The sequence below is a fragment of the Cherax quadricarinatus genome, chromosome 17, assembly GCF_038502225.1.
Source record: "Cherax quadricarinatus isolate ZL_2023a chromosome 17, ASM3850222v1, whole genome shotgun sequence".
In the NCBI taxonomy this organism is placed as follows: Eukaryota; Metazoa; Arthropoda; class Malacostraca; order Decapoda; family Parastacidae; genus Cherax; species Cherax quadricarinatus.
This window is the reverse complement of record NC_091308.1, coordinates 37,917,737-37,944,636: the sequence shown is the minus strand read 5'-3', so window position 1 is coordinate 37,944,636 and position 26,900 is coordinate 37,917,737. Positions and strand designations below refer to the sequence as shown.

At 40.2% G+C, this 26,900-nt stretch overlaps 1 protein-coding gene across 2 annotated transcripts in view; it reads left to right on the top strand.

Annotated features, from left to right (window-relative positions):
* Window positions 1-26,900, top strand: part of LOC128686288 (centrosomal protein of 164 kDa) — a 273,426-nt gene that overhangs the window by 63,462 nt on the left and 183,064 nt on the right. For both annotated transcript variants that reach the window (XR_011392109.1, XM_070085949.1), the window contains exons 2-4: window positions 7,328-7,439; window positions 15,845-15,969; window positions 23,153-23,955. Coding sequence is in view for 1 of the 2 variants with exons in the window: in XM_070085949.1 (XP_069942050.1) it covers window positions 7,328-7,439; window positions 15,845-15,969; window positions 23,153-23,955 (1,040 nt within the window). In the remaining variant the exon portion in view is untranslated. The remainder of the gene's footprint in view (window positions 1-7,327; window positions 7,440-15,844; window positions 15,970-23,152; window positions 23,956-26,900) is intronic.

Sequence of the window (26,900 nt, the reverse complement as noted above, 5' to 3'; positions counted from 1 at the left end):
CCATAATTTATTATTTACTGTATTTTATAAGGGAGTGTTACACCTGTAGGGAGGAATAGAAAGCAATCATAGTTGATCGAAGGAAATGGAGAGCAGCTCTAATTCTTTGGATCAAGTGCTCTTCACTGTCATCAAGTCACCTCCCTTTAAGATACTCACATGATATAATTCTAATAGTGGTGAGCCAGAGTTGTTGCTACAGTATCTCACCATGGTACCAACAACACCATTTTACCAAGGCTCGAATCTGGGGATTTTTCCATGACAAGTAAATCTACATTAGTATTCATGTTTGTCTAGTCCATTATTAAAACTTACCTACATATATGCAGTGGTCGAATCATGGCTCCTAACTAATCCTCACAATTACCCTTGAACAGTCATTATTTCTGGCCTCATTGGCTTTTTCATACCTACTCTTTAAATTGCATAGGGAATATTTTTACATCACTTTCTCATTCAGATTGTTCCACTTCCTAGCCAACATTGGTAAGCTACAAAAACGTTACTGCTTGACAGACAATGCTACAAGTAGCTTTGGCTGTTCAATTTGTATAGAGATCTCAGTCACACGAAATAAAGTAAGGATATACTGATTCAAACATTTTAACCCTTTAGAAATAGGTCCAAATAATTGTTAAAGGAATTGGCTATTCACTTCATTGTTAAGGGGTTAAATATAGTACTACAGTAAAACCCCGGTTTTCGTCCGGTCCAGTTATCATACTGTTCAGTTTTCGGCCACTTTTTTCGGCAAAATTTTCCCCATTTTCATACATCTGCTTATTTATTTATTTATTTAATATCTTTGCAAACAGCACTGCTTGGAAATTGTCTATATCCAGACGCGCCCGCCTACCAGCGGCACACGCCTGCTCATATGTTTGTAACTCAGTCTGCCTTTGTTATTTGTGTCGTAAGCATTATTCCGCGCATTCCTCTGAAACATATCGTAATCATTGTTTTTTTGTGCTTGTGACTGCTAAATAAGCCACCATGGGGCCAAAGAAAGTTGCAAGTGCCAACCCTTTGGTAAATAAGGTGAGAAACACGATAGAATTCAAGAAAGAACACACCAGCCAGGGTACTTCCCCACACACCAGACAGGATACTTCCCCTGGTGGCCTGGTGGTTAACGCTCTCGCTTCACACGGTGAGGGCCTGGGTTCGATTCCCAGCCAGAGTAGAAACATTGGACGTGTTTCTTTCCACCTGTTGTCTATGTTCCCCATCAGTAAAATGGGTACCTGGGTGTTAGTCGACTGGTGTGGGTCGCATCCTGGGACACTGACCTAAGGAGGCCTGGTCACAGACCGGGCCGCGGGGGCGTTGACCCCCGGAACTCTCTCCAGATAAACTCAAGAAACACCAGCCAGGGTACTTCCCCACACACCAGCCATGGTACTTCCCCATTCACACACCAGCCAGGGTACTTCCCCACATACACCAGCCAGGGTACTTCCCCACACACACCAGCCAGGGCACTTCCCCATACACCAGCCAGGGTACTTCCCTACACACACCTGACAACCCTACACCTGTTGTGGAATCTATTGTGGCTTTGGGGAAGTCCATGGGGTTGGATGTGAGTGGCTAGGATGTGGAAGAGTTGATGGACGATCACAGGGAAGAGCTAACCACTGAAGAGCAGCAAGACCTTCAACTGGAACAGCAACAGATCGCAGCTGAGGAAATTGCTTCAGAGGAGGAAGAGAGAGGAGAGAATGTGCCTTCTTCAGTGATTAAGGACATTTGTGCAAAGTGGAGCAAGGTGCATAGTTTTGTGGAGAATTATCACCCTAACAAAACTGTTGCAAGCTGTGTCTGCAACATGTTCAGTGACAATGCCTTGACCCATTTTAGACAAATCTTAAAGAAATGCCAGAAGCAGAGCTCTCTGGACAGATTTTTTGTGAGACAGGGGTAAAGTGACTCTCAAGCTGGTCCTAGTGCCAGTAAAAGACAAAGAAGGGAAGTAACCCCAGATAGGGCTTTGATACCTGAAGTCCTTATGGAGGAGGATTCCCCTTCCAAACAATAACCTCTCCTCCCTTCCCCCTCCTTGTCTTCTTTCATATGCCAACAAGTGGCTTATATACTGTAGTCAGGTGAGTCAAAGCAGGAGGAGGTGGGATCACAGTGAAATCATCCACTAGTGTAAGTAGGTATTCGTCCAAAGGTTGGACAACCTTTTGATGAAGACTTACACTGGAAATAAATGGTATAAAATACCGACACAATGGAAATATAAACACATATGCAGTATAATGTGATCCTTTATTGACTACGTTTCGCCCACACAGTGGGCTTTTTCAAGTCACAAACAGAACTACCTGGGGTGGAAGGAACGCGAGTATTTATAGTCAGGTTCAGAGTGCTGAGGTCAGGTGGAGAATGCTGCATCTGATGATGTACCGAGTGGGGTTATAGAGTCTAAAATCTTGGGTAGCTTGGAAAGGAGATTGGACAAGTTTGTGAGCAGACCTTCTACAGTGTTCTTATGTGGGATAGCGATGAAGAAGCTTCTTGGCAAGTGGTTCAGCTATGTTAAAAGCCCACTGTGTGGGCGAAACGTAGTCAATAAAGGATCACATTATACTGCATATGTGTTTATATTTCCAAGACTTACACTAGTGGATGATTCCACTGTGATCCTGCCTCCTGCTTCGAGTCACCTGACTACAGTACGTACATATGTAAGCCACTTCTCCGGCCATATGCTGTACTTTCTACAAGAGTGATGACTGAACACATCGATTCCAGGCTGAGGGACTGATTACCTCAAACTCCTCCTCTCCATACCCATTTTTACTTTGTATTGTACTGATGAAGCCACTGTGTGGTGAAACATATCTGTAATAAAGATTCCCTTATGTTGCATAAGTGTCTCAATCTTCAACTTGTCAGTTTTCAAACCATTTGTCACTCATTACTTACCTTAAAATATTTGTAGTCTTAATGTAAGTTGAGAGGTGAATAGTATTTATTTGTAGAAAATCAGGTGTGGTAGGTATGGCAGCCCATCTGGCCACCCTGCTCACATGTAATATACAGTGGACCCCCGCTTAACGATCACCTCCAAATGCGACCAATTATGTAAGTGTATTTATGTAAGTGCGTTTGTATGTGTATGTTTGACGGTCTGAAATGGACTAACGTACTTCACAATATTCCTTATGGGAAAAAATTCGGTCAGTACTGGCACCTGAACATAATTCTGGAATGAAAAAATATCGTTAACCGGGGGTCCACTGTACTACATTTAAAGCACCCTAGAGCAATAAAATGCTTATAGTACAGTACACTCATTACTTACCTTAAAATATTTTAGTCTGCCTGAAATGCCTTAGCATTATTATTATTATTATTATTATTATTATTATTATTATTATTATTATTATTATTATTATTATTATTATTATAATGTAGGGTGACAGGTGAGTAAACAAGATAAAAAATAAATGAGAGTGAGAGAACTAATAAATGAGAGAGGACGGAGCCGCAGAGTATGTAAACACGCAGATAAACGTGGCTGCTGGATTGATACACTTTCATTTGCATATCTGTAAAGCTTATATCATAATACAAACACCTTACACTGTGTATAAGTTGTGTCCACATTGGTGCAGTAAAATAAATAAAGAGGAACACTCCCATTCTCATGTAACACTGTTTTTGAAAGGAATGACGCTCTGAGTGAAGGCATACGAAAGGAATAATTTTATACAATTACCCCCAGTAATACTATTATGTACACATTTTCTTTGGTGTTGGACTAGAGAAAATGTTATTCTTTTCAACACTCCAACAAGACGATTGGAAAAAATCCCATATTTTATGTTAATTTGTTCTATTGTGGGTGTGTTTATCATGTTTATATGTTATGTAGCGTGTTTATTATATAATTTTGAAAAAAATATCAGATGGATTAAGCAAATTGTCTATATTAACGTTTTATACGACATTTAATGCACCTCAGAATGATTATTATTGTGCGTTATTATTATTACAGCCTCTCCTCACTTAACGATGGAGTTCCGTTCCTAAGACCACGTCGTTAAATGAATTCATCACTAAGTGAGGAGCATACTAAAATGGTAGTGAGTTTGCGTCAACCATCTTTGGCATTGTTTTAATGTCACCTTTGCACCATTTATAATTTTCTGGTATATTTTTAAATGTTTATACAGTAGTGTACAGGTCCTCCATCACAAATCCGGCATCATTGGGACCTGTAGTGTGCCGGATTACTGAGTTTGCTGGATTGCAGAGTGGTTAGGTTAGAATACACTTAATAAAATTAACCAACTTGACTTACACAGTTCATTGAACATTGGCAAAAATCGAACATTTCCGCTACTTTGAGCTCAATTTCAAGGTACTTTTTGTACCTTGAAATCATGTCTATTTCTGTAATATATCTTCCATTCTATCAAATGAGTCCAAAAAAATGAGAATACAACCATAAAAACCATACGAAAATATACTGCAAAGAGGCAGCTAATGGCCAAGAAGTTAACTCCCTTATTTATCGTCCATCTTTTTTTATTTTTATTGTACGTTAAGAAGCATCTTTCCATCATACATTGCCCAAGTCTCAATGAGATAGCCCAACAAACAACTGAGAGAAAACAAATATTTACCAAAAATCATATATGACAAGCCTAAGCCAGGTACTGGAAATAAGTCACTTTGTCTGACTTTTCTGGGTTATCCTAGGTTCTCTATACATACACTGCTATGTATGATAATCTATGTAACTATTTGTGTATACCTGAATAAACTTACTTATTTACTTACTTCTAGTCTGTTGACTGAGTACAAGAAACCGCCCAGTCACTTTTTTCAACTACCCAATAAAGTGGTCAGAAACTGGCAATTTGGTCGATTTCACACAAATTTCAACAGATGCCAATTTCAAAATAGGATCTAGAATAAACAATGTAGACATTCCTGGCACTAAAATAACATATTCTCTGTTCATTAGTGACGGCTACAGGCTCCTCTTATATTACTCTTGCTTTTCATTTGGAATTTTAATTCACAAAAAAATAGAAGATTTACTGTTATGCAGACTGCTGCATTATTGTAATAATTGTATAAATAATGTCAACCCATTCTTGACTGCGTACTGGACTGGCAGGTGGACAGGTATTGGACGGTGACGTCATTTGTTTGCTTTTGAGCTTCGCTAAAGAATAGAACTTTTTTGCTACTGTGAGCGCAATTTCAAGGTACTTTTCATCATGAAAGCAATCAAATTCATATCTATTTCTGTAATATATCTTTCATTCTATCAAATGAGACCGAAAAAATGAGAATATAACCATAACAACCATACAAAAATGTACCGCTAAGCGGCCGCTAATGGCTGAGAAGTGAACTCCGCTATTTATGGTCTGATTTCTTTCATTTTTGGTGTACGTGAAGAAGTATCTTTCCATCATACATTGCCCAAGTTTGAATAAGATAATCCAACAAACAACTGAGAAAATAATAATAATAATAATAATAATAATAATAATAATAATAATATCTTTATTTACTACACGTACAAGGTATACAGGCCTAGCTGACATCAATGACATACTACTGTATAGAAAGCTGCTTGTTATGCAGAGTATTTCAAGAAAATTAGGTCAGTGTCCCAGGATAACACCCACACCAGTCAACTAACACCCAGGTACCCATTTACTGATGGGTAAACATAGAAACAGGTGTAAAGAAACACGCCTAATGTTTCTACCCTGGCTGGGAATCGAATATTTACCAAAAATCATTTATGGCTAACCCAAGCCAGGTACTGAAAATAAGCCACGTTGACTTTTATTGGGTTATCCGAGGTTCTCTACACATATGCTGCTATGTGTGAAAATCTATAGAGAGAAAATAACTTTTTTGTTTCAGGTTTATGGTGCAGTAAGAGTGTATATCACAGTTAGCCCTGTGCTACACTCCGTTTTCTCTAATATAAGCCACCAAGACAGGGATAGGAGAATGGTATCTGTATACCATATCCTCTTCATACCTCTGTCGAACTGCTCGATGTTATGCCAAATATTATTCATTCTGGAGTATTTAACATGTTTTATGTTATTTATGTTGTTTCTTATGTCATATTAGATCAATTGTGATAGGCAAATAAGCTGTAGTGTTGATATTAGCGTAATAATAAAGCATATTCTCCTGCTTCATGAGACTGAGCTCATGGCAACCAACAGTGGCTTCACAGCCACCTTATCTTTAATGGATAATGTACTGTGTAGGTGCTTTACATAATGAGAAGCATTTCTTTTATTCATTGGAACCATGGCTAGGGCTAAAAGTAAGCAGGTTAAAACAATAAATGGAGAAAAAGAAATTGGAATGACTTATGCAGCAAGTAGCGCCACCAAACAGTACCAGCAGGTTGGTGTGGCGACCCTGGAAATTTGAAATTATGCTAGCCAAAATTAGTGTTAAATAACTGAAAGAACCGAATAACTGATTGCCAGATTTGTGATGGCGGACCTGTACTGTGTATTGAAATAAAGAGAATAGAGAAAATCAGCTCAAATATACATTTAGTATGAATACTGGTCATAGAGCCCGTCAAAGTCCGAGGCGTTGGTAAATGAGTACGTTGCTAAGTGAGGAGAGACTGTATCATTATTAACCCTTTCAGGGTCCAGAGGTCAAATCTCAGAGTGACAGCCAGGGTTCAAGAATTTTTTTGCTATTTTTTCTTATGAAATGGTAGAGAATCTTTTTCTGATGATAATAAAGTAAAAAGTATGAAATTTGATGGAAAATTTACGAAATTATGCTCTTGCGAATTTTGATGCATCAGCGATATTTACGCTTTGGCGATTTTGCTGACTTTGACTCCCATATTAGGCCAATTACATTATTCCAGTTGACCAAATTTGCTAGAATTACTTCCATTTTATCAACTGAGCACAAGAAATCGCCCAGTCAACTGTTTCAACTACCCAATAAAGCGATCAGAAATTCAAAGTCATAGAACTACGGGACGGACCCTCAGTGGCTTAAATACCATGGCTTTCTAACACTTAGAAATCATTTATTTACAAAACAGTATCTAAAAAATACTAATTAGGCTTCCAGTTTGATATAAGAACAGTTCTATCCCAAATATTTAATTGCAATATAATTTTGAGAAAAATATATCTTATGGTATTTTAATACAGTATAAGATATTGTGATTCCCAAGATTTTTATGTGCTGTTATCCACTACTGCACTTTTTCTTTTATATAAACAAAAGTAATATAACTTATATTTTGCAAAATTTAATTTGAATAAAGTTATTTGTTATTATGTTGCAGAGGTCTTGGAGTATTGCGAGTTGGTTGGCATCGAAGCAGTGAAGGAGCCACACTTAGTGCCCTTGGCAAGAGCTGCTCTACTGCACCCCTTGCCTCCACCGTGGACACCTGTGTGAGTACTACCATGTAACAGCACATGGTATAGTAATACCTATGAGTTGTAGGTATTAAAAAGAGAAGCAGTAATTATAAACTTTCTTCAGACATTATTTTGCCTGCTTCAATAAATGTCTTGATTGTGCACATGTATCTCTATTACTTCACTAGGGATATCAATGAGTGAGGTGCAGGACATCAAGGCCTCCGCACACTTATGCCACACCCTCCCCCTCATGCAATTATCCTTACTAGTCACTTCCCACACTATATACCTAGGTGCCTGATACCCTCACCATAATAGTAAGGGAGAAGTTAGCATATGTTAAGAATCTTAAGTTAGATACAATGCAGGAGAGGGTGAGAGGGAATTGAAGAGTGGGATGTAGTTTTGCTGCTGCCTGCCTCTACACAGTTGTCATTCCATTCTCCTCACACCATACACTCAACCATAGCAGTGAAGAAGTGGTTACCTTATGTAATGAGCATTGTGTCAAATTTCACGCGTGAGAAGGTGGGAGTGAATAGGGGAGTGAGAACGAGAATGAGGGTAAACAGTCTGGGTGCTGCTTCCTCCTACATGGCTACTTTACTGTATACAGTGTTGTAACTCTTATGATTAGGGTTTGTTAAGGTGGTTTGGGCGTGGTGGATGGAGAGAGATGGGTTGATGAAGAGGGTGTATAAATCTTGGGTGGAAGGTAGGAGTTATCCTAGGAACATTGAGAGGGAGGAGGTAAAGAGGCTTTTGAGTTTTAAGTGCCTGAGCATCCAAAACTTGTGTGAGTATATTAGATAAAAGTGAACGGAGACAAGTGGTATTTAATGGATGTGCTGTTGGAGTGTAAGCAAGATAACTTTTATGAAGGAATTAAGGAAAATCAGTTAGCCAGAATTAATGTCCTGGAGGAGGGCAGTGCCTGCACTCTGAATGATGGGTTGGGAAGCTGTAGTCAGAGATAATCTGAACTGAGATGTCAGCACACTTCTGGGAAGACAATAAATGAGTGAATGATGGTGACTTTGTTTTCTTTTTTGAGTCATCTTATCTTGGTGGGAGATGGCTGTTGAGGCAAAAAAAAAAAAAAAAAAAAGTAAACAATCAATTTGTAAATTAAAATAAAATGACAAGGTTTAAGAAAGTTCCAGGCCCATTGAAAGTATTTGTGTTAGGCAGAAGGTCCCTGCCCACTGCAGTACAGTAGGGCCCCACTTATATGGCAGGTTAGGTTCCAGGCTTCTGCCGTAAAGTGGAACACCCTTTTTTTTCCACTTATAAATGCATAGAAATACTAGATAACAAGTTTACACTAACATATATTAAGTTAGCAATAGAACTTGGCATTAAAAACCAATAAAAAAGTAAAATACACATACAGTGGAACCTCAAAAATCGAACTTAATCCGTTCCAGGAGCTAGTTCTAAATTCGAAAAGTCTGAAATTCGAAGCAATATTTCCCATAAGAAATAATGGAAATACAATTAATCTGTTCCAGAAACCCAAAAATATTCACACAAAAAATACATTTTATAGAGATTAATTACAGTTTTACATACAACAAATACTATAGTTTTTAATTATGTATTACCTGGAGTTTACCTGGAGGGAGTTCCGGGGGTCAAAGCCCCTGCGGCCTGGTCTGTGACCAGGCCTCCTGGTGGATCAGAGCCTGATCAACCAGGCTGTTACTGCTGGCTGCACGCAAACCAACGTACGAGCCACAGCCCGGCTGGTCAGGTACCGACTTTAGGTGCTTGTCCAGTGCCAGCTTGAAGACTGCCAGGGGTCTATTGGTAATCCCCCTTATGTATGCTGGGAGGCAGTTGAACAGTCTCGGGCCCCTGACACTTATTGTATGGTCTCTTAACGTGCTAGTGACACCCCTGCTTTTCATTGGGGGGATGTTGCATCGTCTGCCAAGTCTTTTGCTTTCGTAGTGAGTGATTTTCGTGTGCAAGTTCGGTACTAGTCCCTCTAGGATTTTCCAGGTGTATATAATCATGTATCTCTCCCGCCTGCGTTCCAGGGAATACAGGTTCAGGAACCTCAAGCGCTCCCAGTAATTGAGGTGTTTTATCTCCGTTATGCGTGCCGTCTAGGTTCTCTGTACATTTTCTAGGTCAGCAATTTCACCAGCCTTGAAAGGTGCTGTTAGTGTGCAGCAATATTCCAGCCTAGATAGAACAAGTGACCTGAAGAGTGTCATCATGGGCTTGGCATCCCTAGTATAGTAATACATATAAAATAAAATTTTTACTTACCTTTATTGAAGATTGGTGATGGCATCTGGAAGATAGGGAGGAGGAGAGAGGGAGTTGGGGTTAGTGTTTGGGAGGAGAATCCCCCTCCATGAGGACTTCAGGTAAAGCCCTCTCTGGGGTTACTTCCCTTCTCTGTCTTTTATTGCCACTAGGACCAGCTTGAGAGTCACTGGACCCTTGTCTCACAAAATAACTGTCCACAGTCCTCTGTTTCTGGTGCCTCTTTAACATATACCTAAAATGGGACATGGTTCTGTCACTGAACTTGTTCCAAAGATGGCTTGTTTCAGCTTGCTCAGGGTGGTACTTCTGCACAAACATTTGGACATCATTCCACTTGGCACAAATCTCCTTAATCTTTGAAGAAGGCACCTCATCCACTCCCTATATTAACACCTTTCGCAACATCAGCTTCCTTGATTTGTTCTTTCTTTGACAGGATAGAACCGATGGTCGACTTGTTTTTCCCATACATCCTGGCAAGTTCAACAAGTCTCACGCCACTCAAATACTTCTGTATTATTTCCTTCTTCACATCTATGGTGTTTCTCACTTTCTTTACCACAGGGGTACCACTAGCAAGTTTCTTTGGGCCCATGGCAGCTTATTTCACAGTCCCACAAGCACTAAACACAACGAAATAATCGTAAAATGCGTGAATGAGAGCGCAGGTTAGTAATCGTAAAATGCGTGAATGAGAGCGCAGGTTAGTGTTCACTCAAGCATAAACAAAGCTAGACTGCTCATGGCGCCTGCGTGGGGACGCGGACAGAGCAGGCGGCAGACAGGTCCCGTACCCGGCGGTCTGAAAATAGGGGAGTGTTCGATAATAGGGACACTGTCTGAAAAAATGGTCCTATTTTCGAAACGTTTGATATGTGATACGTTTGATTTTTGAGGTTCCACTGTATAGTAAACTTATTACTTACCTTAAAATACGTATTTGTAGTCTTAATCTAGGGTGAGGTGAATAGTATTTATTGTAAGAAAACAGGTGTGGTATGTATGGTAGCCAGCCAGGCCACCCCACACTTAAGCGTCCCAGAGCGATAAAATGCACATACAGTTCACTCATTACTTACCTTAAAATATTTGTAGTCTTAATGTAAGGTCAGAGGTGAGTAAACAAGATAAAACTAATAAATGAGAGAGAGAGGGAATGAATACATGAGAGAGGACAGGTCCAGAGTTATATAAACAAACCAGGCGAACACGTCTGGTTTGTGTACAAGTTACATTGTGTACAAGTTGTCTCTACGTTGATGCAGTAGAATAAATAAAGAGGAACACTCTGTTGCAACCCCTGAATGGGTCACAATGTATATAATGTATATTACCTTTTCATATAATTTTATATTGCTTATATTTGCGATAATAGCTAAATCATAAATATATTGCTTTATATTATTATTTGACTTAGTTATATTGTTAGGTAGGATGTAACATTCATATATTATTATTATGTGCTCATAGTTCAAGTCTTGATTGTCTAACTACTGTAATTATCGCTCGTGGCTCGTTACTCTGCTGGCTTCTCGGTGTTGCTGGGCAGCAACTGTCCACGGAGCTATCACGTGATCGAGGGGGGTGTACACACCTCGCCTGGAGTTACTGAGAAATGTGGAAAAATTTTCTCCAGGAGGGGGGTATCAACCCCCTTCAGCCCCTTCAGCCCTTTCAGCCCTGAGGGGCCCAGCCCTCTCAGAAGGGGCAAGCATCTTGTTTACTGCTACAGCGAGTAATTGATAGCAGATGCAGTATGAGTATGGGACGTGGTCAGGCGACCGCTGCTCCTTGCAGTCCAGTGTTGCAGAGTGTATTTTAATAAGAGACAGTACATCTCTTACCTTGGCAGGACAATTAAGGAAAATCCTGCTCCCACTTTATTACCATAGTAAAGATAGTGGACATTGTTGTCTATGCTTAAGACAGCAAGATTTAAACATTCTGCTTTGCTTCATCGAGGAAGTGGCAAGGAAGCAAAAAGTACTATGTCAGCTTTTCCTTTGTGCAAGGGGCAGTAACGGCGTGGGGTGCTGTGGCATGTTCAGATTACTTTTGACTCTACTGAGAGTGACACTGACGCCAGGATAACCAACAAAGAACGATCTGTGCGTTAGTGTGAACAAAGTGTCTCATAAAACACAATAAACACTTAAGAGAAGGGTGATCAGTTTCTTTAGTGATAAGATTGTGAACAATAAAGACAAATCTTGTGGAACATAGTGTACCAGTGTGCGTATTCCTAGACTATGGAAGACGTGGACATCCAAGGACACTTCAGCTTCTATCAAGTCACCGATATCTGTCGAAGGTGTGAAGAACACCATAGCTCACGCTACAAGAGCAAGGTAGGTTACAAATTTCTTGTAGTACGGGAGACTGCGCAGTTCTTGAGTCGCAAGGAGTTTGTAATCAACCTATAGTCGGCAGTAAGGGGCGGACCTTTGAGTCCACACAAGTAAGTTTGTCAGCCATCAGTAAATGAAATATGCTGACATAACACCCCCTAGGGGTAATTTATAATCTTACAAATTATAACTCTTTGCAGCCCATTGAGAGATGACTTCGACAGCTTTTCAAGACCTCGTCTGCAGGGGCGGCTGTGTAGACTATTCGCTGTCTTTTATCAGCTAAGTGTTCCCTATATTTATATTTATAAATTATATCTTAGTTGGTAAAGCCATTTCTCAACAAGAAATGGCATTACCAGTTAAGCTTAATTTTAAGTTTAAATATAGGGAACACTTAGCTGATAAAAGACAGCAAATCATCTACACAGCCGCCCCTGCGGACGAGGTTTGATTTGTTGTCATGATCATCTCTCAACGGGCTGTAATGAGTTATAATTTGTAAGATTATAAAAAAACCCTAGGGGGTGTAATGTCAGCATATTTCATTCACTGATGGCTGACAAACTTACTTGTGTGGACTCAAAAGTCCGCACCTTACTGCCGACTATAGGTTGATTACAAACTCCTTGCGACTCAAGAACTGCGCAGTCCCCTGTACTACAAGAAATTCGTAACCTACCTTGCTCTTGTAGCGTGAGCTATGGTGTTCTTCACACCTTCGACAGATATCGGTGACTTGATAGAAGCTGAAGTGTCCTTGGATGTCCACGTCTTCCATAGTCTAGGAATACGCACACTGGTACACTATGTTCCACAAGGTTTGTCTTTATTGTTCACAATCTTATCACTAAAGAAGCTGATCACACTTCTCTTAAGTGTTTATTGTGTTTTATGAGACACTTTGTTCACACTAACGCACAGATCGTACTTTGTTGGTTATCCTGGCATCAGTGTCACTCTCAGTAGAGTCAAAAGTAATCTGAAGATGCCACAACGCCCCACGCCGTCACTGCCCCCAGCATAAAGGAAAAGCTGACCTAGTACTTTTGCTTCCTTGCCACTTCCTCGATGAAGCAAAGCAGAATGTTTGTTTCTTGCTGTCTTAAGCATAGACAACAATGTCCACTATCTTTACTATGGTAATAAAGTGGGAGCAGGATTTACCTTAATTGTCCTGCTAAGGTAAGAGATGTACTGTCTCTTATTAAAATACACTCTGCAACACTGGACCGCACTGAGCGGCGGTCGCTTGACCACAGGTTGTATACTGGTACTGCATCTGGGATCAATTACTCTCTGTAGCAGTAAACGAGATATTTGCCCCTTCTGAGAGGGCTGGGACCCTCAGGGCTGAAAGGGGCTGAAAGGGGGCTGAAGGGGGCTGAAGGGGATTGATACCCCCCTCCTGGAGAAATTTCTCCATAGGAGTAGTCAGTCTGGGCTAGACTCTCTTGGCGGTTGGACATATTCCTGACAAGACGTGCCTAACTCTCCCTTATTGGCCCTTGTTGGAAGATTGTCTCTGTCGCTTTCTTGTTGGTTCTGTAGAACTGTTCACAGAACATTGTCTAGACTTAGTGATTTTAAACGTTGTACTGAGGTTGTGTGTCGAATAGACACTCTGAGCAACTCTGGTCCTGAGCTGTAGCTTCTGACCTAATTTGTACTGGTATCTGTATACTGTCACAGTCGGGGATTTTCTTATGCTGAACTTAGATTCAGTAGTATGGGAGTTTTGTGACTTTTGTGGAGGATCTGCTGATGGTCCCTACTTAGTGTCGTTATATTATCTCCTTGTTCCTGATTCTGTGTCGCAGTTGCTTGTTATATTTTTGTTCGGCTTATCAGTCATTTTATTGTTCAAGCAAGCTGTTCTGATTGCCAGGTGGTCAAGAAGTTAGTGGATGTGAGGACTTTGTCAGTCACTTGTTTAAGTCTAGTCGAGTCTTGACATAGCGAACTACTTAGAACGCTTACACACGTACACACACTTATTTGTATTATTAAATGTTAATATACCAGATGCTACTTAAGACTTATAAATGTGATATGAGCCTTCAGCACAATACTACTGTACACGAGAGAAGTGATTATTAATTTTATTTTGATTTTGATTAATTTAATTTACTTTGATCTTATACCTCTAGACGTTGTTAATAAATATATTAAATTTTAATTTTTCTAGTTAGTAGCCTACCAGTTGTAATCCTGAAGCACTAATAATTCTTATTGAATTCTAATGGATAATTGGACCAGGATACTGACTACTTGTTACGAAAAGCCAGTAACAGGCTGGATGCTAGAAGGGCAGTCCTTTCTAGTATTCACTGGAGATCTCTATGCTTATTAGAAATCGTGTTTTTTGTAACACACTCCCATTCTCATGTAACACCATTTTTAGAAGAAATGACGCTCTGAGTGAAGGCATAAGAAAGGAATAATTTTCTACCATTACCCCCAGTAACACATTTTCTCTTATGTTGGACTAGAGAAAACGTTATTCTTGCCGTCACTCATACAAGTCATCTGGCTACCACATCTCATATTTATGTTTGTTGATTCTACTGTGGGGTGTATTTATCATATTTATATGTTACATATCATGTTTATTATATAATTTTGAAAAAAATCTTATAGATGGATTAATGAAAATGTGTATATTAATGTAATATATGACATTAATGAGACTCAGTGATTATTATTGAGTATTATTATTATCATTACTAATATGGCATCTCGAGACATAAGACACTTAGTGATTTTAATGTGTACCTGCATGCCAGCACAGTGTGTAAGTTTATTTAGGTGCAGGTATACATAAGTATTATCAGAGTATATATAAAATGTGAAATAACTTTTAAAAACTTGAAATTTTGGTTTCCAGACATAATGGAAAGTCGTGGTGCTTACGGAGCTCACGGAGAATGTAAACAAACCAGGTGGGGCACGGTGACCGTATTAGAAAGTCAGGTGGGGGAGCCATATAGTGAGTTTTGGTCATAATTTGAAATGTCTGTATTAGCAGAACGCCGTAAAGCAAAATGCCGTAAAGTGGGGCCCTACCGTATATATAGTAGTGATGATTAAAATAAAAAATGTCAGTCCAAAGTAAGGCTGTAAGGTCACAAACCTTGTTTATGCCTTCAACACTGACTTATGACTGTGATCACAGCCCTACACATTTCTTTGGGAATAATTGTATCAGTGATCACTTTTTCTTACAGCATCTGACAGCATCTGATGTTCTAGTTTACTCTCAAGCAGTCAGGTAGAAATCACTTGAGCTTGTGAATGATTTTCTGATTGGTGACATTATTTGTATAAGGAATTCAAATTCCAGGGGCATTTAATATGCTGGACACATCTGCAGATGTCCCATCTTTGCACATGTTCTGCCATAATTTAAGGAGTATTGTGTTAATAGTCACACAGATTTCACTACTTTGACTGTTAACCCTTCTGTATTATCTGAGACTGATTTATCCTTAATTCTTAAAAGTCTGTTCCATTATAAGCCAAGACTTTTAAGAATTAAAGATAAATCAGTCTCAGAATCCAGCAGAATTTTTACAGCTTAGGTTTTAAACATAATCTCATATAAACTTGTGTAACATGCTCTGATATGCACATTTTAACCTTGTGCGACATGCTCCAAAATGCACTTTAGCATCATTATTAGATTCTAGTATTGGGGTCAAATTACTGTGTCTATTGTAGTGTGTGGTGTAAAATTTTTATTTAATTGTTAGTACAGTAATAAATTATTTGAGTGATCATCATAATTTTTACATTTTTCTTGGACAGAGAGGACAACCGCCTGGGACTGTACTACTTTAACCAGGTGACTGGGGAGAGTAGGTGGAGCCACCCTGTTGATGCTGTGGTCCGGGCCCTTGTTATCAGAGACAGGACCAGCACTGCTTCCCAAGGTATGTCTTGCTCTACAGTCTCTCTCAAGTTGTGGAAACTTATTTTGGGCTACCAGAATATTCCACGAAACATTTCACAGTGCTTGAGCTTTAAGAGCCCTTAACCCTTAACCTGTCCAAACGTAGATCTACGTTCACATGTGTAGCGCTCCGACCTTTATTTTCTCCATTTGAAAGCATGTAAAAAAAGTAGATCTTCATTTGGAGCGCTATGCATGTCAACTTGGATCTATGTTTGGAGAGTTAAAGGGTTAATATACCCACTTACATAACATTTGTACATAATATTTGTCCTAGGAAGATTTACGTAGTTACAAAGTAGAAAATGACTGTAGAAATTATTAATACAGTTTTACGACCTTAAATAGGTAGGAATAGGTTTAATATAGTAGTATTTGTTAGATAGCTAGCGTTTCAAATTTGAACAAAATCAGTTAACAGACGCTATCTAGTTCAATTACATATCAGAGGTCATAGAGACAAGAAGTGACACTAGAGTAGCCAGGAAACTGGCATTACTCATTTGGATTGGGGAACTACAAGACCAACAAAGCTTTCCTAAATACCAAGGATATTTACTAGTATCCAAACGAGCCCTGAAGACTAGACACTCGTTCCTGACAGTATAATTGGTCAATCTTTCTGCGGGAACATGAGTTGAACGTTCATGGGTTATCGAGGCAGGCGGAGAAACACTGGAAGTTCGCCACTAATGAGGTACTGAGAGTAAAGACATATATTACTCCGTCATTTCAAGTAAGTTGACTTTGCTGTTTTACAGTTAGGAATTACACAACACCGTAGTTACGTGGAATTTTGTTGCATGAGCCACTGGTGTGCCTGAGATATTAACTTGGGTTGTCTGTGTCAACAGCTTTTGCAAATTTTGCAGCATACTAGGAGGCAGTACGCACAGAAATTTCCAAAATGGTATTTCCGAACCCGGATGTGGTATAGCTGGTTTAGCAGCTATACCACAGGCAGACCAGAGTAGGCTAGTTAGCTTGTAAATCCATTTACAGTAATTTATAGGGAGGCCAGAGTAGGTTAGTTAGCTTGTAAATCCATTTTCAGTAATTTACAGGCTGGCCAGGTAGACTAGTCAAGTTTGTAAATTTAATTTATTTTCAATGAATTACAAGCCAGATTTACACTATAGTTATACACTGATTTCAACAGTTATAAAGTTAGGCTAGGATTTACTTATCCAACTAACCACATTGAATTAAGCTAGGCACAGTTAGGCCAAGCTATTTACACAGCATTATTACTTACTGATTCATACGTTGAATTACTGAATTTATTTGTAAAGAAAATCGTTAAGCTTATCGAAGAGCATCAAGACTCATTTGTTCTCACCAAATTCCGTATTGTGCTGTGAGGTGGGCCAATTAAAGTACAAATTAGGGTCGTACTCTTAATTAAACCACAATAATGGCAGATGAGAATCAAACAGGGTCTGGTTCAGTGTTAAGATCAAAACGATCCCTGGAGTTTACCTGGAGAGAGTTCCGGGGGTCAACACCCCCGCGGCCCAGTCTGTGACCAGGCCTCCTGGTGTCTGCATGCAAAGGACGTTTGAACAGAACACGCAACAGGTGTAAGGCTACTAGTCAATGCAGTAATGTAGACTGTGATGATCTGCAAGACTGCTTGAAGCTTTTAGGGGAAAAATGGGAAGCCTACGAGCAAGCATTCTCAGTATATGGGCAACAGACTACACTTGACCCTCGACCAACGTTATTAATCCGTTCCTGAGAGCTCATCGTTAGTCAAAATTATCGTTAGTCGAGTTAATTTTCCCCATAAGAAATAATGGAATTCAAATTAATCCATTCCTGACACCCCAAAGTATTGAAAAAAAAATTTTACCACATGAAATATTAATTTTAATATACACAAACTGAAGAAGACATGTACAATTACATGACACTTACCTTTATTGAAGATCTGGTGATGATTGATGGGATGGGAGGAGGGGAGAGTGTGGATGGTGTTAGTGTTTAGAAGGGGAATCCCCTTCCATTAGGACTTGAGGTGTCAAGTCCTTTTCTGGAGTTACTTCCCTTCTTCTTTTAATGCCACTAGGACCAGCTTGAGAGTCACTGGACCTCTGTCGCACAACATATCTGTCCATAGAGGCCTGTACCTCCCGTTCCTTTATGACATTCCTGAAGTGTTTCACAACATTGTCAGTGTAATAGTCACCAGCACGGCTTGCAATAGCTGTGTGAGGGAGATTTTCATCAAAAAAGGTTTGCACTCTAAGCCACATTGCACACATTTCCTTAATCTTTGAAGTAGGCACAATGGATTCCACAACTGGCATAGGCATCTCAGGGTTAGCCCTAAACCCTTCAAAATCTTTCTTAATTTCCATACTAATTCTCACCCTTTTTATCACAGGGTTGGCACTAGAAGCTTTCTTGGGGCCCATGGTGACTTATTTTGCAGGTGCAATCACTAAAAACGCTGTGATAATATGAAATGTTCCGATTGTATGTTTGGATGCGACCACGGTGGCTGGCTTGTAAACACTGGCACCCACAGGACAAGTGAGGCGCGCTCAGCGTTGGTCGAGTTTTTTAGCGCTAGTTGAGGCAAAATTTTTGCATTAAAATGTATCACTAGTCAGATTTAACGTTATACAATGCCATCGTTGGTCGAGGGTCCACTGTATTGAGGAGGATGAACCCCAGGACAGTCTCAAGCAAAGCTCAGGATGAATTCTTCAAAGATGACGAGGATTGTCACGAGAAGATGAATGCGTACAAGGATAAAGTAAATGCGTTAAAGACTAGTATGCAAGTACCACGAGCAGCCACACGCCTGTTAATGTGTTGCCCAGATTGCCCCAATTGAATTTACCAATGTTTCATGGAACTTTGACAGAGTACATTGTCTTCTGAGATCAGTTCAAGGCCCAGATAGATGACAGAAATGACTTGTTGAATGCCATCAAATTACAGTACTTATGATCACAGTTCAAGGGTAAAACCCTAGACTTGGTCTGGCACTACCAGACCACTGACACTAATTACCAACTTGCCACGAATCAATTAAAGGACATGTTTATCAACATTGAAGAGATAAAAGTATCAGTTGCTGGATATGGAGGCTTGCCAGCATGACTGTTGGAGCTTAGAGAAGTTCCGTATTGAGGTGATGAGTTTGACAAGTAGTCTCAAGGATTTACACAATGGGGGTAAATAAGAATGATTCATCAGTCAGGCGATTCAGAGAAAACTGGCTTGCATTACAGTGCACGAGTTATATTTGAAATACCAGATGAACTGGTTTACAACACAACAGATTATTGAGGGGTTGGGAGATCTCATTTCTCATTTGAGTATAGGTGTGAGAGAGAAGAGTCACCACCACTACCCAGTAAGAAGACAGATAGTTGGTCAGAAAACTCGGGAGATCACTCTAAAGCTCATAAGACTAACGTTGGAGTGTATTATGACCAAGAAGTGCCTAATGCAAGGGCCTCTAAGCAGAACCTAAGAGGCACTCGTACTAGAACATGCATGTTCTGCGAAGGTGAACACACTAGCACGAGTTGCTCTAAGAGATTAAAGAAGTTGCAGCTATGCTTAAGGTACTGTGGGGGACACATCTTTGGGAGTGCTATAACTGCCTGAAAGATAAGCACCATACTGCACTATGTCCCAATAATTTAAGGGAACCCCAGGCTAGTAGGGATGTTTCACCGGTAGAAATAGAAAGCGAATCCAAGACTGAGGTGGTGGCCAACGTGATCAGTGTGGGTGAAGTCTCTAATCCGAGTGAGAATTACAGAGGTGCTGCCCTACCTACAGTCATGGCAGGAGTTGTGAACGGGAACAGGTCTGAATCAACCCTATTATTCTTTGACTCGGGAGCACAAGTGTTCATGATAACAGAGAAGTTGGTGACTAAATTAAAGTTGAAGGCCACCAGTAGAATTAGTATGGCATTGGGAGGAGCTGTAAGTCAGGTCCCACCCAAATCTTACGATGTTGTGGATGTCACAATTAAATTAGGTGGACATGGCAGACATATTACAGCCTTGGTAGTAAAGATGCTACCCATGGCAACTACATCTAGAGGTCTTACTGCACCAGCCAGGCAGTTGAAAAACCTTGGCGTGAAGCTGGCAGATCAGGGGATTACCACTGACACAGTCATAAATGTAGGTATCCTGGTAGGAGCTGGTCAGATAGATGACTTCCTGTCCACATGATGGACTATTAAGGAAGGAATTGGTTTATACAGATCCCCAGTAGGATACATCATTGGCAGCAAGATTCCACATGAATTCCCTGAAATGCCAGAGAGGGAGGAAACTGACACCATGATAGCTGAGGGAGCAGCTATATTAGTACACACGATGAATTGCCAGGAAAGCCAAACCAAGTAGAGCATGATGAGCACTCAGCCTCCTAGAGAAAACACTTTTATAGGGTACCTAAAATGGGAGATAGACTGTTATTAAACTTAGAGAACCTCATATCAGTGGGAAGAAAGGCTACCGGGGCATGCGGGTAGCTAGGTGGGAAAGTACAGAGCCACTCGGACAAGGCTAGACATGCTAAAGACTTTAAAGTTAAAGGTAAGGGTGTTAAGACCACCAGAACTGACAAGTTTCCACCCCCAGAGATCCACACAATGGAAACTGGACAGTTGAAGTTAGACCATAGTCTGCTCAACAAGAGTGGCCGGACGGCACTCGTGTCCAGGACCCCCTGTGGGGGCTCACGGAAGGTGAACTTGATGTAGACTTAATGTCTACCTTTTGTCAGCGGGAGAATGTGGAAACTTATTTTGGGCTATCAAAATATTCCATGAAACATTTCACAGTACTTGAGCTTTAAGAGCCCTTAATATACCCACTTACATAACATTTGTACATAATATTTGTCCTAGGAAGATTTACGTAATTATACAAAGTAGAAAATAACTGTATGAATTATTAATACAGTTTTAGGACCTAAAATAGGTAGGAATAGGTCTAATATAGTAGTATTAATTAGATAGCTAGCGTTTCAAATTCGAACGAAATCAACTAACAGAGACAAGAAGTGACACTTGAATAGCCAGGAAACCAGCATTACTCACTTGGTTTGGGGAACTACAAGATCAATGAAGCTTTCCCAAGTTCCGAGGATACTTACTAGTATCCAGATGAGCCCTGAGGACTAGACACTTGTTCCTAACAGCATAATTGGCCAATCTTTCTGCTGAACATGAATTGAACGTGTGCGGGTTATCGAGGCAGGCAGAGAAACACTGGAAGTTTGCCACTAATGAGGTACTGAGAGTAAGAATGCATATTACTCCGCATTTTCAAGTGAGTTGACTTTGCCGTTGTACAGTTAGGAATTACACAACACTGTAGTTATGTGGAATTTTGTTGCATGAGCCATTGGTGTACCTGAGATATTAACTTGGGTTGTCTGTGCCAACAGCTTTTGCAAACTTTGTAGCACACTAGGAGGCAGTATGCACAGAAATTTCCGAACAAGGTATGTCTTGCTCTACAGTCTCTCTCAAGGTCTGTCTTGCTCTTCAGTCTCTCTCAAGGTATGTCTCATTCTGCACTCTCTCCCAAGGTATGTCTCACTGTGCAGTCTTTCCCAAGGTATGTCTCACTCTGCAATCTCTCTCAAGGTCCATCTTGCTCTACAGTCTCTCTCAAGGTATGTCTCACTCTGCACTCTCTCCCAAGGTAAGTCTCAGTGCACAGTCTTTCCCAAGGTATGTCTCACTCTACAGTATCTCTAAAGGTATGTCTCACTTTACAGTGTCTCTCAAGGTGTGTCTCACTCTGCAGTCTCTCCCAATGTATGTCTCAGTGTACAGTCTTTCCCAAGGTATGTCTCACTCTACAGTATCTCTTAAGGTATATCTCACTTTACAGTGTCTCTCAAGGTATGTCTCACTCTGCAGTCTCTTCCAAAGTATGTCTCACTCTACAGTCTCTCCCAAGGTATGTCTCACTCTACATTCTCTCTCAAGGTATGTCTCACTACAGTCTCTCTCAAGGTATGTCTCACTCTTCAGTCTCTCCCAAAATATGTCTCACTCTGCTGTCTCTCCCAGGGTATGTCTCAACAATCACTCTCAAGGTGGGTCTCACTCTGCAGTCTCTCTTAAGGTATGTCTCACTTTGCAGTCTCTCCCAAGATATGTCTCACTCTACAGTCTATCCAAGGGTATGTCTCTACAGTCTCCCTCAAGGTAGGTCTCACTCTGCAGTCTCTCCCAAGGTAGGTCTCACTCTACAGTCTCTCCCAAGGTATGGCTCACTCTGGTCTCTCCTAGGGTATGTCTCACTCTAGTCTCTCCCAAGGTATATCTTACTCTACAGTTGCTCGAGGTATATCTTACTACAGTCTCTCCCAAGGTATGGCTCACTCTGGTCTCTCCTAGGGTATGTCTCACTCTAGTCTCTCCCAAGGTATATCTTACTCTACAGTTGCTCGAGGTATATCTTACTACAGTCTCTCCCAAGGTATGGCTCACTCTGGTCTCTCCTAGGGTATGTCTCACTCTAGTCTCTCCCAAGGTATATCTTACTCTACAGTTGCTCGAGGTATATCTTACTACAGTCTCTCCCAAGGTATGTCTCCATTCTAAAGTCTCTTCCAATGTGTACATTACTACATGAATCTAAAAGTTTTTTGCCACGTGTTGGAAAAATAGTATGCAATAATATGTTTAGTTTGGTAAGATTAATGTGAAATTATATATTTTACTAATTTTATTCTTTTAATTTTTATAAATAATTTTGAAGTGTATATAAATTCTGAAGGAGGGGTGTTAATGTTGCAGTTCTATAACTGTAATGTTAAGCACCCCTCTGGCAAGACAGTGATGGAGTGAATGATGATGAAAGTTTTTCTTTTTTGGGCCACCCCTGCCTTGGTGGGAATCTGCTGTTTTTTTTTTTTTTCCAACAAGTCGGCCGTCTCCCACCGAGGCAGGGTGATGTGTTAATAAAAATAATAAAAAAAAGTAAATTCTGTGGTTTGTCAGTGAAAAAAATATGAAAGTTTTAGCATATCATACTACTCATTGGCCATGGACACTTGAAATCTTATGTTTTCTCTATAGACCCTGGCTGAGTATTCAAACACTCAGACTCTACAGTACATTAGGTAAATTAGAGACCTGATAAATACTTTATTACCTTCGGCAGATTCTTGTACGGAAGATTTCAACACTGAAGAAGACCCTGTTATATCTGACTTGCTTAGAGTTCAAGTGAGTGATCTGACACGTTCTGACTGTGAGGACGTGAATAATCTCTCTGATTACATAGCAACAGCCTTAACTCTAGCAGAGAAGTGTATAAAAAAAAATGAAAGGTCTAAGGAGAATTGTTTAGATATCTTTTTGAATTCAGGTCTCAGTGATTCAGAATTTGAGGATCCAGCAAAGAATTCCTGCAGTATTACTTGCAATGATAATGAAGTTAATTGTGATAAAAATACTTATGGTGGAAACAAGGAAAAACCTAATAGTGTTGCTAAGCATTCAGGCATTGATGTAAGCTGCAATGCTGCAAGTAGTAAGACGAATATTAATAGTGATAAAAATGATAATGTTTTTGATATTAGTGATAAAATAAAGGTTGATAAAAATAGTGTGATAAGTGACACAGCCACACAAGAAAAGGAGGCAGGTCCTCAGGAAATGAACAAGACTCAGCAAGGTGGAGGGCCTGGTTTCAGAGCTTCTCCCATCTTCAGTTGTACAGTTGATGTTGAAGGTACTCAGGATTTGATCATGTTTGGTGGTGGTCTTGGAAGGGGTCTTGGGCAGTCCCCTTTAGCACCCCAGCCATTAGGGTCTATTTCGTCACTGGCTAGACCTGCTGCCCTGGGCAGAACTTCTCTAGGTGAGCTACCCCTTGGAGGACCTAAAGTACCTCCAGTAGGTGGTCACCTAACACCTTTAGCACCTATTGCTGCAGCCAACAAAGGTGGCCCTACCCAGCTGGTGAGTACCCTATCTTCAACTGTATCTTGACTTCTTTTACACAAATTACTAAAACTGTTTTACACGCTTTTTACTGCAATTAGGAAATTTCTTTAGCTTCTATGTAAGCAATACTTTTTCTTAAAGGTTTATACACCCTCCCAGTCATCCAGTTTTGCTCCAGCCTTTGTAAATGACCAAACCATCTCAACAACCCCTCTTCAGCTCTCTGAATAATACTTTTAGTATCTCCACACCTCCTAATTTCCACCGTAAATTCTCTGCATAATATTTACACCACACATTGCCCTTGGGCATGACATCTCCACTGCCTACAGCCCCCTTCTTGCTGCATCATTTACAACCCATGCTTCACATCCATATAAGAGTGTTGGTACAGGTCGGCCATCACTAATCCGGCAATCAGTAATCCTGTTCCATCAGTAATCTGGCACTAATTTCGGCTAGCATAATTTCAGATTTCTGGGTTTGCCACATCAACCTGCTGCTACTGCTTGGTGGTGCTACTTGCTGCACAAGTCATTCCAATTTCTTTTTCTCCATTTATTGTAATAACCTGCTCATGTTTAGCCCTAGCGCCATGGTTCCAACGAATAAAAGAAATGCTTCTCATTGTGTAAAGCACATACACTGTACATTATCCAAAAAAGATAAGGTGGCTTTAACCACTGCCAGTCACCATGAGCTCAGCTCACTCAGATAAGCTCTGACCAGTAAATCTGGGCCTACACATGAGAGAATAGGTCTTTGTGGTAAGTGTGCAGTATATAAAGAAAATCCTACAGCACACACAGCACACACAGCACACAGTGCATAATGAGAAAAAACTGTGACTGTGGTGTAAAGCAGTGACTTTGCGGTGTATTTTCGTATGGTTTTTATGGTTGTATTCTCATTTTTTTGGTCTCATTTATATAATGGGAGATATATTACAGAAATAGATATGATTTTGATTGGTTTCATGATGAAAAATACCTTGAAATGAGCTCAAAGTAGCAGAAATGTTTAATTTTTGCAGACATTCAAGAGTAAACATATGACGTCACTGTCCAATATGTGTCCAACTGACCAGTCTAATACGTAGTCACAAATGGGTTGACATTAGTTATACAATTATTACAATAATACAGTAGTCTGCATAACAGTAAATCTTCTATTTTTTGTGTGAATAAAAATTCAAAATGGAAAGCAAGAGTAATATAAGAGGAGCTGGAACATGAGAAAATGTTATTTTAGTGCCAGGAATGTCTGCTTTGTTTATTCTGGACCCTATTTTGAAATTGGCATCTTCCAAAATTTATGTGAAATTGGCCAAATTACCAATTTATGACCACTTTATTAGGTAGTTGAAATAGTTAAATGGGTGCTTTCTTGTACTCAGTTGACATAATAGAAGGAATACAGTACAGTGGACCCTAGCCTAACGAACGCATCGCATAACGTTAAATCCGCCTAACTATACATTTTAACGCAAAATTTTTGCCTCGGCTAGAGCTAAAAAACTCGCCTAGCGCGATTCGTTCCGTTTGAGACGCGTCCACGTGTGGCCTGAGCGCGCCTCACTTGTCCCATGGGTGCCAGTGTTTACAAGCCAGCCACCGCGGTCGCATCCAAACATACAATCGGAACATTTCATATTATCACAGCGTTTTTAGTGATTGCACCTGCAAAATAAGTCACCATGGGCCCCAAGAAAGCTTCTAGTGCCAACCCTATGATAAAAAGGGTGAGAATTAGTATGGAAATTAAGAAAGATTTTGAAGGGTTTGGGGCTAACCCTGAGATGCCTATGCCAGTTGTGGAATCCATTGTGCCTACTTCAAAGATTAAGGAAATGTGTGCAAAGTGGGTTGAACTGCAAACCTTTATGGATGAAAATCACCCTAACACAGCTATTGCAAGCCATGCTGGTGACTATTGCAATGACAATGTTATGGCCCATTTTAGACAAATCTTAAAGGAACGGGAGGTACAGAGCTCTGTGGACAGATATGTTGTGCGACAGAGGTCCAGTGACTCTCAAGCTGGTCCTAGTGGCATTAAAAGAAGAAGGGAAGTAACCCCAGAAAAGGACTTGACACCTCAAGTCCTAATGGAAGGGGATTCCCCTTCTAAACATTAACACCATCCAAACATTCCCCTCCTCCCTTCCCATCAGTCATCACCAGATCTTCAATAAAGGTAAGTGTCATGTAATTGTACATGTCTTCTTCAGTTTGTGTGTATTAAAATTAATATTTCATGTGGTAAAATTTTTTTTTTCATACTTTGGGGTGTCAGGAATGGATTAATTTGATTTCCATTATTTCTTATGGGGAAAATTAATTTGGCTAACGATAATTTCGCCTAACGTTGAGCTCTCAGGAATGGATTAATATCGTTAGATGAGGGTCCACTGTACTAGCAAAATAGCTATGAGTTTGGTAGACTGGAACAATGGAATGGGCCAAAAACAGGGCATATATTGGGTGAAATCACCGATGCATAAATATCACCATTGGGTTAAATGTACATATTCTAAACTAACCACTCTGTAATCCGGCATAATCACTAATCCGACACCCTACAGGTCCCGATGATACCAGATTAGTGATGACCAACCTGTATACATATTTATCCTCTCTTTTCTTAAAATGTGTACATATTACTTATTACCAAGCCTCTTTCTATACATAGTTCAATTAAAGGTCCCCCCCCCCTATTTTCATTTACCTCTGGCACCCTGTTGGCCTGTATATCGCAGAGTCACTTGTTTGCACAGAACTGCTTAATGCCTCAAATGATGTAGTGGAAGTTTTAGCAGTAAAGATTGAGAACCAAAACCTCCCAGCAATTCCAGGAACAGCTGTTAAAAATTGACCAATGTCTGGAAAATCTGCCAGCTCCTGCCCCCAACATCTTGCTCCTGGGGGATTTCAACTTGAGGCACCTAAAATGGATGAATA